Below are 16238 nucleotides of genomic sequence, written 5' to 3'. Positions count from 1 at the left end.
AATTAAAAAAAACAAAAAAAAAAAGAAATAGATGATGCTTCAGAAAAAAAAAGGAGGAAAAAATAAAGGTTGAGACAAATGAATTAAAACATGAAAATAAAATTAACGGAAAAATAAAAAGTGAAAATAATAAAAAATACAATAATAAAATTAAAGGTAAAATAGAAAAAAATAGAATAATAAAATTAAAGAAAAATAAAAAGTGAAAATAATAAAAAATAAAAATTGAGAGACAAATAAGTATGAAAAATTTACAAAATATAGTTGAAGTGTGGAGGGGTAAAATGGTACTTGTACTATGCTTAAAAAGTCTAGTTGTAATTATAACTTAAGTATGTCACTTTCTTTAATTTTTCCTTCTTTTTATTTTCGATCCATTGTATTAAGTGGCCCAAGTTTTATTTAATAAAATCGGTTAGTTGTGCATAGGGGTGGCAAACAGGCGGGTTGAGTCAGATATGGGCGGGTTAAAAGTGGGTCATGTAAAAATGGATAAAATATCCAACCCAACCCATATTTGATTATGGATAAACCCAATGGATAATATGGATATCCATATTATTCGTTACTTCTTATTATGTAAAGACAAAAGTACTATTATATTACAAGAAAAAAATACATGACTTAGCAAACATAAATTTTTAATTATTTAATTTAGGCTAAGTTTTGATTAATTACAATTCGTAGGCTCTCTTGCTAATTAAATACACTCCATAACCTCTCTCTTTTATTTTCCCCTTAACTTTCTCTTTTTTTCTTTCTGTTTTTTTTTCTTTTCCAGCTATTTTTTCTTCTCTTTTTTTTTCTTTTTTCCTTTTCCTTTTTTTTCTTTTTCGTTCTCATTTTTTGTTTTTTCTTTATTTTTTTCATTTTGTTACATTTTTTTGTCATTTTTCCCTTTTTTTTTTTGTATTTTCTTTTTCATTTTGCTTTGTTCGTTTATTCTTTTTTGTCATTTTTTTTTCTCTTATTTTTTTATTGTTGTATTTTATATTTATTTGTATCATACTATATACTTCAAATAAATTTATTATTTGTATTTGAATAGTATAAATGTAAATATTTATAATTTATTATTTGTATTTGTACACAAACAAGTGTATGAATTTATTGTATTTGTTTAAGTCTAAAATATACAAATATGCATGCATTATTTATATAAATGTATCGTTAGTATTTGTATGTCAAATTTATCATTTGTATTTGTATATAAACAAGTACCATTTGTATTTGTATAGTTCAAATTGTATAAACATGTATTATATTTGATACAATGATTTCAATAAAAATAAAAATATAAATGATAGCATGACTATAAAATAAAAATACAAATGTAATCATATCAATAAATATAAAAATATAAATAATAGCGTGAACTATAAAATAAAAATACTCACACAAGTGCAAACTATAAAATACAAACACAATTATCAATGAATATAAAAATATAAATGACGGTGCACATAAAAATATAATAAGCGATTGTGGTTTTTTTTGTTCTCGACATAGTAATATTTTTCAAAAGTACAAAAAAATTAAAAAAGAAGAAATAAAAAATACAAAACAAAAAAGAATAAAGAGGAATAGAAGTTAGAGATAGAAGAGAGAGAGAGAAAAAATAAAAGAAAGAAACAAAAATAAAAATAGAAAAAAATCAAATTAGAAAAAAAAGGGGGCGAGGGGGAAGAAAAAGAAAAAATATAAAAAAAAGGAATAAAAAAGGAAAAAAAGAAGAAAAAAGAGAAATAGAAATTAACGATAGAAGAGAGAAAAAAAACGAAAAGAAAGAAACGAAAAAGGAAAACAGAAAAAAAAAATAGAAAAAAAAAGAGAGAAAAGGGTGGTTCAAATAATTTAAATGAAAAAAGTCAAATTTTTTTAAAAATAAGTTCAAATTTTTTTAAAAAACGTTATGAAAATAAAAAAATTTAAAATGAAAAATATTTTCTATTTTTTTAAAAAAAATATTTTTGAAAAAAAATTTCTTCATTCCAAACACACCCTTAATAAGTATACGATAGACATTGCTACATCTCCACACATGTCATACTTTAATTTTATAGAAAAAAGAAGTTCAAAAAAAAAATTAAAAAGTTATGAAAATAAAAATTGAAAAAATGGAAAATATTTTCTATTTTTTATAAAAAATTATTTTTGAAAAAAAAATTATTCATTCCAAACACACCCTTAATAAATATACTTTAGACATTGCACATGTCATAATTTAAGGAGAGCATAATTAGTGGATACCCATGGGTTATCCATATTTTAGAATGGATTGACCCATATTTGATCCACTATTAAATGGATTGAATACCCAACTCATTTAACATGATAAAACAGACGAATAACCATATAATTTATCCATTTTTTCACCCCTAGACTTGTGCATATGGATAGACACTACATACAACATACAGTTTTGTCAACTTTATTTTTCACACGAAAATGAGAGCCTCTCTTTCTATTTCTCTCTCGAACTCTCATATGATATAGGATTTCTGTTTCAGTTCTTTGTTAGATTCCCATTCATTTGAGTTTCCAAAATCAAGACAATCCATTTGTTTTCATAATAAATTTTATATTATTGCATTATTTTTCTACTTATAAAATGACGTTAGAAATTTTATTTTATTTAGAATTATTAATGTACTTTTTATAATTGTGTTATTATACTTGTTCACTATATTATGAATTAAGAAGTAAAGATCCATAAGATTTATGCCCCATGACTGTTAACGGTTCATCCCGTGCCAAGTAAATAGCCTAGCCTCATGCCCCCACTACTAAAACACTAAGAAAATCAACCAAAAAGTGTTATTAAGCTATAGAAATTGATGCAATTTTTATTCATATGTTATTTAATACATTATAATACAATACTATATTGTACAGAACAACACCTTAAGAAAATACAACACTATATTGTATAGAACAACACCTTAAGAAACGATGGATCGAATTACAACCATTTTAGGTGTTAGCAATTTCAGAAATTAAAGAACAGTTAATATTGAGACGGGCCATGCACCTTGCTGTGAGTGGCTCAGCTTTTGCATGGGTGAGACCATTCCCTTCAGTCAAATCCACTTCTTGGCCAACTCTTTGCCACTCGAAACATTGAATTAAAGCTCCTAAAGCTAAGCCAATCACACATTGAGCAAGTCCAGCACCTGGGCATGCTCTCCTTCCCATTCCAAAAGGCAGTAGCTCCCACGGTTTCACTTCGATACCTTCAAATCTCTCTGGTCTAAAACTTTCCGGGTCAGCCCAAACTAATGGATCCCTATGGACGGCCCAAGCATTCACCAATAGGATTGTCCCACGTGGAATGTCGAAACCCCCTATTGCCGTATCCTCAGCTGATTGGTGGGGTATTAACATTGGTGCTGCTGGACATAATCGGAAAGTTTCCGAAATGATACACTGAAGATATTTCAAATTAGGCAAATCAGCCTCATTAACTAAACGATCACCACCAACATGATTGTTTATTTCAATTCTTGCTTTATTCAACACTTTTGGATGGTTGAGCAAAAACGCCATTGCCCATTCTATAGTCACTGCCGTGGTATCTGTTCCACCAATCACTATAACCTGCATTTATTTAAAAACGTTATATCACGAACATGTACCATCAGTATAGAGCAACTTTTTAATGATATAGAGATATATATTGAACTGGTGTAGACATTTTTGTCGGGTTTGTTATGACTCTTCTTAGATAAGAAATCAACCAACTGTTATCGATTTCTTTTAATCGAAAACTCAAACCGAACAACATATAATACTTTCTTTATTTTTACTTACTCATTTTAGACTTTGCATGCCCATTAAAAAATAGTTTAGTATGAATATGTTACCATAATTGATGTATAGTCTTACGATTTTGGAAATGATTATAAGTAAAAATGTTACGGGTTAAGCTGGATTTTTTTTCTCAACATGTTAAAAGTAAATGAAAAAACTATCGAAATAATGGACTAATTGCATGTCTGGGATTGCTTATTTCCCAAAATAAGCACTTGTTTTGAAGAAAAAACAATTTTTTAAAAAAAGAGGGTGTTTGGTAAACTTTCAAAAGTGCTTTTAAAAATAAGCAGAAACAGTTTTTCTGCTTCTCAAAAAAAGCAGAACCAGAAGCAGAAAATTATTTTTTTATGACTGAATTATCCCTATCACACACAAATATATATATATATATATATATAAATATATTAACATATCTTACAAGTTTGATTAACGTTTGATTTTTAAAATTTTACATTTCATATTTAAATCATAATTCTTTATGATTTATATATTTTTATTTTTATTTCACTCATTTTCTTTAAATAAATTTGAAAATATCATTGATGATGATGACTAAAGAATATATAAGTTATTTTATTATTATTAATGATAATAATTGACAAACGAATCACGTTACAAGATTGTACTTTGACATCACATATAAATTTTTTCTCGAATATTTAATTTTTAATAAATAATTCATAAAAAGGGACATATTTGTTAAAATATAGTATATATATATATATGATGACTACTTATTCATAGTAAATCTTGACACCTTAAAAATATATTAAATTTTAAATATTTGTTATCAGGTAGTATACGTATATAGTGTATATATATATATGAATATGATGACTGCTTATTCGTAGTAAATTTTGACACCATAAAAATATATTAAAAAAAGATAACAAATAATAGGTAGAATTTTATTTTAAATATTTGTCATCAGGTAATATACATATATGAATTTGGCTACTTAATTTTAGAATTGAAATGGTAAAGACATATCCAAAAGAAAAGGCAAAAAATAACAAATATTATCTCATTTAGATATTTGTAAACATGAATATAGTGTTTGCTAAATTTTAGTAAATTTGACAAAGTAAAATGAATCCAAAAAATAAGGTAACGAAAAGAAGATAGATTCTAAGTAAATATTTATTTGACCTTTTCTTCAAACCTTTTATTCATTCAACGAGTTTAGCGTATTGCACACCTTCTCCTTCATTTATAAATACAGATAATATTTCTCATATATACATATATTTTACTTCCCTCCAAAATATAAAGTCATCTCTATTATTAATAAGCTATTTTTTGAATCAAAATTGCTTTCTCATTTGAAGGTATGTTTTTTTAATAATTATCATGATATAATTAAATTTTTTATGTGCATACATATAATAGCATATGTGATAATATCGTTGTCTGTGAAATTTTTGATTTTGTTAAGTTTTTATTTTGATAATAATATTTTTATTTTACTATTTTGTGTAATGTTATTATTATTAATCATATATCTCTAATGCATAGAAAATGAGTTATGTTGAGAAGGCTAAATGGAGTAGAGAAAACATAGATTTATTTTTAAATTTATGTGTGGATGAAGTTATCGCTGGAAATCGCCTGGTACCCACTTCAATAAAACTGGATGGACTACTTTGGTGACAAGATTAAACGCTAGAATCGAAAAAAAATATGATAAAGTCAAATTAAAGAATAAATGGGATAATCTTAAAAACACTTGGAAAGAATGGGACACTTTAGTTGGAAAGGAAACTGATTTAGGTTGGGATAGCAAGAAGAAAATCATTCAAGCGAGTGTCGAATGGTGGGATAGAAAAATAAAGGTACTTCTAATCTTATTACATATTATTCAATTAAACTTGATAAGTTATTTTGTTATTTTAGTCACTAATAACATATCTTATTTCTTCTCATTATTGTAGGAAAAATCAGATGTAGAGAAATTTAAAGAAAAAGGCTTACAATATCTAACTCAAATGAAAATATGTTTTAAGGATGTTGTTGCTATGGCGAACATGCGTGGGCACCATCATCTGGAGTTTTACCAGATGGTATACAAGGGAGTAGATGGTTTCAATCTGAGCAGCTATTTGAGTTTGATACTCCAATAAATAATGAAGAATGTATAAGTTTTGATGGGGTAGAAGAATTAATTGAAACAGAGAAAAAAAAAAGTAATAGTGAGAGTGATACTAGAAGAAAAAGAAAGGTATCAACAGAAACGAAAAAAAATAATCCTAGTCAGAAAATTAGTTCATCAATGGAGAGAATTGCTGACACCATTGAATCACGCACTTCAATAGAGTCGAGAGAAAGTTCATTTAGTATTAAAAATGCAATGACTATAGTTTGCAATTTACCTAGTATGATTGTTGGTAGTGATTTATGGTGGAAAGCGAGTGATTTACTTGTCAAACAATCAATGAGAGAAATGTTCTTAGCACAAGAAGATGCAGAATTGCAATTTCAATGGTTAGAAAGGAAGACCATGCTTCATAAGGATTAGATTTATGATGTTATTTATTATGATTTGCTTTTAAAACATATGATGTTTTTTTCTTTTAATTGAGTTTTTTTTAGCTATAAAAGTTTGTTTATTCAAGTTATTTAGTTTTATATTTGAATAATATACACTATGATTCAATGAGCAATAAATTGTCAATTTTACATTATTAAATTTAATATTTTTTTTACAGATATGTCATTGGCTAGAAATAATTGTAATGCATCTGATGATGATGTGTCTGATGAAGAAGTTTTAATTAAAAATAAGAGAAATAATGATAATAATATTGTCTTTGATGCGGTAATTTTCAACATCACTTTAGCAACAGAATATTTCATGAAGTTTTGCTTAAAGTTTCCATGCAAAAATTCTCTTCATACAGGTTTTTATTTCATTAAAGAAGTACTTGAAGGACATGATCGACGATGTTACGAAATGTTTAGAATGGAAAAACATATTTTTTTTGAGTTGCGCAAGACTTTAAAAGAACAATATGGCTTAAAAGCAACAAGAAATATGACCATCGAGGATATGATTGCTATGTTTTTAATGGTAGTAGGTCATGGTGTTGGAAATCGAATGATCCAAGAAAGGTTTCAACATTCGGGAGAAACTGTTAGTAGACATTTTCATCATGTTTTATATACGTGTTTGAAATTGACTATGGACATTATTAAGCCAAAAGATTCAACCGTTTATGATATACATCCTAAACTAAAAGAAGATAAAAGGTATTGGCCATATTTTAAAAATTGCATTGGAGCTATAAATGGAACACACATATCGTGTATTGTCCCTTCGAAGGATCAAATTAAATACATTGGTAGAAAAGGTTTCACTTCTCAAAATGTTATTGCAGTATGTGATTGGGACATGTGTTTCACATTTGTATAGCCTGGATGGAAGGTACTGCACATGATGCTAGGATATTTGATCAAGCGCTTAAAAGATCAGATCTTAATTTTTCTCATCCATCACCAGGTTAGTGAATTTAATATTATATTTTGCATTATTTTATAAATTATATCATTTTTATATTAATTAATTATTTTTTCTTATATTGATGTAGATAAATATTATTTAGTGGACTCGGATTATCCAATAATGATTGGTTATTTAGGACCATATAAAGGGGAACGTTATCATCTCCTTGATTTCAGACGTAATTCTAACTTCGGAAATTCAAATGAGACTTTCAATTTCTTTCACTCCAATTTAAGATGTTCAATTGAAAGAACATTTGGAGTTTGGAAAAATAGATTTGCTCTCCTAAGTTCAATGCCATCTTTTAAATTCGAAACTCAAGTTCATTTTGTTACAACTACTATGACTATACGTAATTTCATACGATAACACTCTATTACTAATAAAGATTTTAACTATTATGCTAACGAAGACATCATCACAGAGATCGAAGAAGCAGACCAACCTTTTGGTATACCTTCAGAAATACAAGACAGATGTTTTCTACAAGTATGGAGACATTGCGTGATAAAATTAGGGATGAAATCGTTGAAAACTTTTGTGATGTATGAAGGATCAATTATTTTTGTCGTTAATTTTTCCATATGTAGTGATTTAATTTATGAAGTAACTTTTATATTCATTTTTGTTTGATGTTTAAGTAATATATCTCCATTTAATTTTTTTAATGTATTTATATATATAAATATTGATTGAAAATTCTAGAGTATGTACTTTTTAATTAAATAAGAAAATTTAATTAAAAATATTATAATAGATATTTAAAATAATTTTTCTTCATAAATTGATTTTAGTAATAACAGTCTACTGATAGGTGTCCTTTTTGATCATTTGTCTCAAAAAAGCACTTCTTGAAAAAAATTATTCAAACATAATTTGATTATTAAAAGCACTTTTCGAATGAATTTACCAAACACAAACTGTTTTTTATTAAAAGTACTTTTTTGAAAAGCTATTTTATCCCAAACGGGCTTAAGTAACATCGAATAATTGAATGAAGTACAAGTCAGTAGATTATTTAATTCTTTTGTTTAGCTTGATGTTTTCCATTTTTCTTAACAACCCTAGCCAGGTACTAGGTATATCTATTGATGTTTATGCTCAATTAAAAAGAACACATATAATGTATAGATGGTATGCATTAGTGTTAAAAGCTTACCATTATAATTCCTTTAATGATATCGTCAGTATAGTAGTCGGGTCGTGATTCTTGCAAAGAAAGCAAACGATCAATCATATTATTTTGGTCGGTCAGACCGCGATATTCATCAATTAAACCTTGCAAAAATTCATCCATTTTGCGGCCAAGTTGCTTGAGCGTATTTTTCTCAGTATGCTTATATATCCAAGAAAATGGTGAAGGCAAAAAATCATCCACATTTGATGCATTGCCATTGCTGAAAAATTCCCCTATAAGCTCACGAAAATATGCTGCCTTATTATCGTCTTTATCTTGATTGAAGAATTGGCTTCCACAAACCATTCTCATGATGACGTTGAAGGATAATTCAGTAAACTTGGACTTAAGTTCCACAATGGTACCAAAATCCTGGCAATTTTGGAACAACCTGTGCACAAGAAGGTTGATTTGACGCTGTCGAATTGTTTGAGACTCGTTGAGACTACTAGAGGATAGGATTTCCCGTGCACAAATACGGCGAAGATTGCGCCAATGATCGCCATAACAGGAATCAATGATTGTCGTGCAATTGTATCCTCCGATCATTAAAGGAGGGCGGTTGGCAAGCGTGATGTCATTCTTGGTGAAGCATTCCTTCACCGCCGATAGAGATGACACCACCACGACAAGACGCTTCCCAAATTGAAGAGAGAAAATAGGCCCATATTTTTCAGAAAGATTTTCAAGGGTGCGATGCATATGTTGTTTCAGAATATAGAGATGTCCTATTATAGGAAGTTTAAGTGATGGACTTGGTGGGAGGTTATACTGTTTTCGTCTAGAGGACACAAGTTTAAAGACTACAAACAATAGGGAAATAGAGAGAGGAGCAAATAACCAAACTATTTCCATTCTTTCAAAGGAATTATCTGTTGGGGAACAATGATAAAGCCTCAATAATAGTAGTAGTATTTTCTTATTAACAAAATAATACTAATAAATTATAAAAATAATAAATTAAAGGCACAATTACTCTTTTACCCTTATTGGTCCCACTTAATTAAAAAAAATATATATATTGACACATTTTTTTATAAAAGATAATTTGGTAAACTTTACCAAGTCTTCCCTTATTTCTTAAACTCTATGCCCGGTCAAATAGCAACACATAAAATTAGACGGAGAGAGTATTAAATAAATATTAATTTAATAATATTTTAAGTGATATATAATTGTACTTGAATAGTTCTATACACTGTCCTTAAAAAAAGTTTCAACGGCGTGGAATGTTTTTCTAAGGCCTTTCTTAATTTAATGAAGAATATAAAAATCAACAAAATTAATAATACTATCTTTTCTAATTTAATAAAGATATGAAAATGAAAAAAATTAATACTAATACTAAAACCAACAAGTTGATAAAAAATATAGAAATCAACAATATTAATAATACTAATAAAGTTCAACTAGCGAATTAATTAAGATAAATGTAACTTAATTAAATACAAAGTAAGTGCTAAATGGCTACAATTTTTTTACCCAAATTTGATCACAATTGTGAAAAGATTTTCATAGTCTTGTTTTAAAATTTATCATATTTTCTCAAATAAATTCCCTCTAAATTTTCTTAATAAATGTAGTAACTTTTTCCTATTCCCTAAACTTATTGAACAACTAAAATTGATTTATACAAGAATAATTAATGAATTTAAGATACATTTATTATTTATTAAAAGTACATAAATAAATATATATTTGTAAATAATTTTAAAAATAATTAATACATATTATTCAATAAATTTTCACGTAACTTAATTAAATATAATTCAAAAGTCAAGGAAATATAAGTCTATAACCTCATTCAATAATGTAATTCTATTTTAATTCAAATATTAAAATAGTAATGCAGTTAATTATTTTTGCTACATGAATAAAAAATAAAAACACGAGCAATTACATAAAATTACAAGAAGTAAATATTGAGACAGCAAAAGAAAGAAAATGGATGATATCAGGTTAATTAAAAAGTAAATTTCATATGAATTTTACTAAATTATATCGAAAATATAACAGAGGTCCAAAACAAATTAATTATACTAGTATAACCGCACTTGTCTTGCACATGTAATATTTATTTAAAATTAAATAGTTTTATCTATTACGAGTTTTTTAATAAAGTGTAAAAAAATTAAATCATTTTTCAAAGATCTTTCATACTTTAATATAATAATGTAAATATAAACATATATTTTAGTATAGGCACATATATATTTTACCACCCGAAATTTTAAATAATTGATAAATCATCACTTTTTACATTTTTTATGCAGTACTCTTCCCTTGTTATCAAATGATAAAAGAGACACATCAATTTGAATCATATTTGTGGTACAATTATTTTTTGTTTTTTTTTTTATTTTGCTATATTTAAAATCTTTTCTTATTTCTACAGTCAAATTTTTACAAAATCATTGATTATATTCTTATTACGTACGTAAAAGCAATACCTCTTCCCTTGTTGTCAAAGGATAAAAGAGACACATCAATTTGAATCATATTTGTGGTACAATTATTTTTGTTTATTTGTTATATTTAAAATCTTTTCTTATTTTTAAAGTCAAATTTTTATAAAATCATTGATTATATTCTTATTGCGTACATAAAACTTGTAAAAATTTGGTACTTCTTAATTTTTTTATTCTTACGCTTTTATATTTAGTTTTAGAGTTTTTAATCTTCTAAAAATCAAATTTATTTGATTCAGAATTCTTAAATTAATATTAGTTGTCATTAATTCTGATGACTTTTATATAAGGAAATGTTTTATTATAAATATATTTAATTAATTTTCAACTATTACATATTAAAAAAATAGTGAAAAAATGATTTTGTCTAAAGCAAAGACTTTTAATGAAGGACGAAAAATTCAAACAATATTTGTAAGACACTTCACACTTTTAATATATTATAGATTCAGGATGATATTAGAAATATCTCTAATGGTTTACTTCTTAACACAACTTATTGGGGGTATACAATATTATATTTGCTTTCCTTAATTTGATTTCTTTATAATAATTTTAATTTAATATAATTAATGTTGAAGAAAATGTAATTGATTATTTTCTGCACCAATATATATAGTTGAATGGTAAATTTTGTAAACATTTTTTAAACAAATAAATAAAATAATTTTGTGTACTAAACATAAAATATAGAATACTTTTATGTCATAAATATATTATATTTTAAAGTTAAATGACATTTATATTTTTAAAAAAAAATTGAAACCATTTTTCTTATGTGATAGAATCAATGTTAGGTAATAGCAGATAAATTTTACCTATCATTTATTTCAATTATTTAATTTTTCAATTCTTTTAATTTTCACCTACAACATGCTTAGAATAATACATCAATTATTTTTAAAAAAATTATGAAAATAAAAATGAGAATTAATTACTCATCAAAATTATTGATTCAATTTCATAACAATTTTTAAAAAAAAAAAAAAACATAAGAGGAGTAAAAGTGGTATAGAAAAATTACACATATTAATCATTAACTGCTTGCAAGTGGAATATACTCTTATTCTTTATCGGTAAAAGGATGCTCTCACATAAGTGTAACTTGACATGTCTTTGTCATAATAAAATTACAACAACAACACTAACTTTTTAGGTACAATAGATTACCCCAAACAAAATAATGTAATTAAATAAATATTTTTATTTCAAGTTTCTAAATAATTTTGCTTCAAGTTTCATAACTATTTGTTATGGTGAAATGATTTTTAATAAAATTTTGTAGCTAATAATTACTTTTTATCATAAGCAGAAATTTGTTATAGCAACTCTAAAAACTAAAAAAAGACACATTTAAGAGCGAGATATTTTATCTGTATAGTAATTGAACAATCTTTATTATAAAATCAAACACCATCGATCTAAGATAATTAAATGTATTGATCATTTAATTTGACTCGATCTTACTGAATTTTACGAGTACATTTGAAGTACATTTCTTGTAAAATAAATATTTTTTCATTATAATAGTCTACAACATTATAAATTTTATAGCAATGAGTATAAATTCTGAACCATAGACCATGAAAAAATGGTAAATAAATTTTAGCAACATCTATTTCTACGAATGCTATGGAAAAAAAATTATTGTTAAATTGTTTAGAAAAATAAATTTTTACATTTAGCTATGATGTATTTTGTTAGTGTATTTATCTATACAAAATTTAAAGTAATAAAATTTTAAGCATGCCAAAATATTTTATTATTAAAACTCTACATTCATAAATTAATTTTTATATTCATTAAAAGTAATCGTAAAATCGAGCTAGCATGATAAAACTACAATCGAAAAATAATCTCATATGTATACATATAAATGAATTTTCCTAACACAAAGTTAAGAAGTTTGGGCGAAACGATTGACTTGTACCAAATATATAACTTCAATTGACTCTAGATCTACCATTGCAGAATAATCTCATATGTATATTTACACTTTGAGTGATAAAAAAGAATGTTTACAAGGATCTCATATATTTATTTTACAAATTATAAATTAACAACTAATAAATAAAGTTTTATTAATTAATTTTTGTTTTCTTAATTACATATTACTATATTTGATCATTATTTAATTATGTAATTGTTAACTAAAAAATTAATTAATTAAAAATAAAATACATAAATTGTCAACTCCGATGTATTGAAATAATTTTCAATGTATTGGGAAATGATAATAAATAAATTAGTCAGAAAAATTTAAATTTAGGAAGTAAGGGGAAAAAATATTTAAAAACTAACTAGTTTATAGTGTGAATATGTCTTTACTATTGTGATCAAATTTGGGCCAAATTTTTGTGGCCAAAAGAATTTTTCCTAAGTATAATTTAAAAGACAAGAAAACATGAGTCTATAACCTCATTCAACAATATAATTCTACTTTAATTTAAAAATTAAAATAATAATAATAATGTAATTAATCAGTTTTGCTAAATGAAAAAAATAAAAACACAAGCGATTATATAAAATTACAAGAAGTAAATATTGAGAAATAAAAGAAAGGAAATGGTGGTATCAAGTTAATTAAAAATTAAATTTCATCTGAATTTTACTAAATCATATCAAAAATATAACAAAGGCCCAAAACAAATTAATTACACTAATATAATCACACGTGTCTTGCATGTGTAACATTTGCTTATTACTTAAGGTAGGAGTTGCCCATTGTTCATTAAATGGACCTTAACTAATCACTGATTATTAGCTCGAATAATTATTCATTAATTATGTATTTGATAATTATTTAATTATATAATTGCCAATTAAATAGAATACATAAATTGTTCATTTCCATATATTGAGATAGTTTTCAATATATTGAAAAACAATCATTAAATAATGTAATATTAAAAATTCAAATTTAAGATGTGAATAAGGCTTTTTATTATTATGTTCAAATTTTTGTGGCCAAAAAGATTTTTTCATTCTATATCTATAATTTATATCTATAATATATTAAAAGTGTGAAGACCTTTAGAAAAGTGATTTGAATTTTTTGCCCTTCATTAAAAGTCTCCGAAATAAATAAAATTGTCTTTTCACATCATTAATTTATTATATAATTATATTTATAATATTAATTCCTAAAATATATAAAACTAAGAATTTCTAAAATTTATGACAAAATATAATATAATATATGGCAATTCCCTACTCCATATTTTCCATGTTTCATGTTATGATCCGAAAAGGAAAAAAAAAGCTACCCTAAATAATTTGTTTGGTTAAAAACATAATATAGTGCCTTAAATAATTTAATAACATAATTGATTGTTACTTTTTCCAAAAAAAAAAATAGTTTTTTTCTATATTTAAAGAATCCTTTTCTTAGAAGAAAAGAATTTGGACTTTTATAAATTGATTATTATTCCTTTCACATCAACGTAGAAATATTATTCCCCCAATATTATAGTTTTCTTTTTATCAGTCATATGTACATTTAATTTATTACGAATTATGTATAATTTCTCTTAGTTATCGTCGTTCAAGATTTCTTTGTTTAATTTCTTAATGATATAAAGAAAAATTAAATAGTAATTATTTGTATTATTCTTCATTTTTCTCTATTTTCTTTTTTTTTTCTATTTTGTGTTGTAAGAATATGCAGTTCAACAGTTTATAATCAGGTAATTTCAGTTATATTTTCTATAAATTTTGCACTGTTATGCTATCACTTTATGATTTTTTAATGATTTATAATTAAAGAATTCTAAAATATATGATGAATAAATTTCTCCTTTTTATTGTCGTTCAAGATTTTTTTGTTTCTTGATGATGTAAATAAAAATTAAAGAATAAATTTGTGTATTATTCATCATCTTTCTCAATTTTTCTATTGATAATATATGTCTTTCTTTTCTTTTCTTTTTTTCTATTTGTGTTACAAGAATATATAGCTTCTTAAAGGTTTGTATCCAAATATTTTTTCATTTATATTTTCTATAATTTTGTATTGTTAGACTATGACTTTATAATTTTCTCTATGATTAATAATTAAAGAATCCTAAAATATATGATAGTAGAAAAATAATTACTTTAGATCAAAAAATAAAATTGTTATTTTAATAATTTATTTGTGCATGAAAAAAGGGTATTACTAATTCCATAACACGTATATTAAAATTAATTAAAAAAAAACATTGAGAAAGTCTTAAATAATAAAGTTGACAAAAAATAAAATAAAATTAACTAAAGTTGTATTATAGTTACTTTAAAATATTTAGTCACGTCAATAATTTAGAACTAAGTGTTTAGGTTTATTTGAAATAATACGTTAAATAATTTATGAAAGAAAAATAAAAATTTTCATAGTTTGGTGACTTTCTCCAAGGGAAAATTTTTTGAATTTGAATTTTTATAAATTGAGAATCATTCTTTTTTGCGACAATATGAAGGAAACAAAAATAAGTTAAAGTGATTTTGATAAATTACTTCTTGAAGAATAACGAATGAGAAAAAATGTGATGATGAGTTCATATTTTTCTTTAAGTATAGTTTCTACCTTAAAAGTTTTATATTATTTTTTTAAAAAATTATTTACTTAATAATCTAATATACACATAATAATTATTTTTATAAAAAATTATTATTAATTAACATGAGACACACATATAAAGTACATATGCTTGACTATATTATAAAGAAAGGGAAAAGGAGAGGAAAACGTTGAGGGAGAGAGTAATAAAGACTATCGGTTGCATGGCTAAAATATCTGACTTCGTTTCATTTCATGTATTATAGTTTGAACGGATATAAAATTTTAAAAATAAGAAAATATTTAATATTTTTATAAAATTATATTTTATTAAATTATATATTATTATTATTTTTAATTAAATAAAAGCTTATAATATAAGTGAAACCAATAAAAATAAGAGGAAAATTATGTTTTTAAATAATTATTAAATAAATAAAGATGATATTTTTCTTAGACTAAAAAAACACATAATATAGGACGCCGAGGGTAGTTCATTTATATGCATAAGCTAAGACTTTCTCCACATGACAAGTGTTAATACACGTGTCTTGTAGTCTGCATGACGCAATGGACCTGCTTTTATTTCTAATAAATGGCCTTTTGGCTTTTAGCATAATCGACACATTCACCAATGTCACTCTTATCAGATACTCACATGACAGGTAAAAAACAAATAGCATCATAAATGCCAAGTGTTTTGTGACTTGTCATTTCTCCAAATAATAAAATGGAAAAATTAGACGT

General features: G+C 24.8%; 1 protein-coding gene across 1 annotated transcript; it reads right to left on the bottom strand.

Annotated features, from left to right (window-relative positions):
* Positions 1-2820: 2820 nt before the first annotated feature.
* On the bottom strand, positions 2821-9379 carry LOC107860971 (cytochrome P450 81Q32). The gene is made up of 2 exons (XM_047406378.1): positions 8472-9379; positions 2821-3597 (listed from the first exon to the last, which is right to left on the bottom strand). Exons 1-2 carry the CDS (start codon positions 9342-9344, stop codon positions 2974-2976), a joined length of 1497 nt encoding a protein of 498 aa, XP_047262334.1. The 5' UTR covers positions 9345-9379; the 3' UTR covers positions 2821-2973.
* Between the last annotated feature and the right edge of the window lie 6859 nt (positions 9380-16238).

Source organism: Capsicum annuum, chromosome 2 (genome assembly GCF_002878395.1).
Source record: "Capsicum annuum cultivar UCD-10X-F1 chromosome 2, UCD10Xv1.1, whole genome shotgun sequence".
Taxonomy (NCBI): domain Eukaryota; kingdom Viridiplantae; phylum Streptophyta; class Magnoliopsida; order Solanales; family Solanaceae; genus Capsicum; species Capsicum annuum.
Note: the sequence above shows the minus strand (reverse complement) of the source record. Positions and strands in the feature narration are given on the sequence as shown.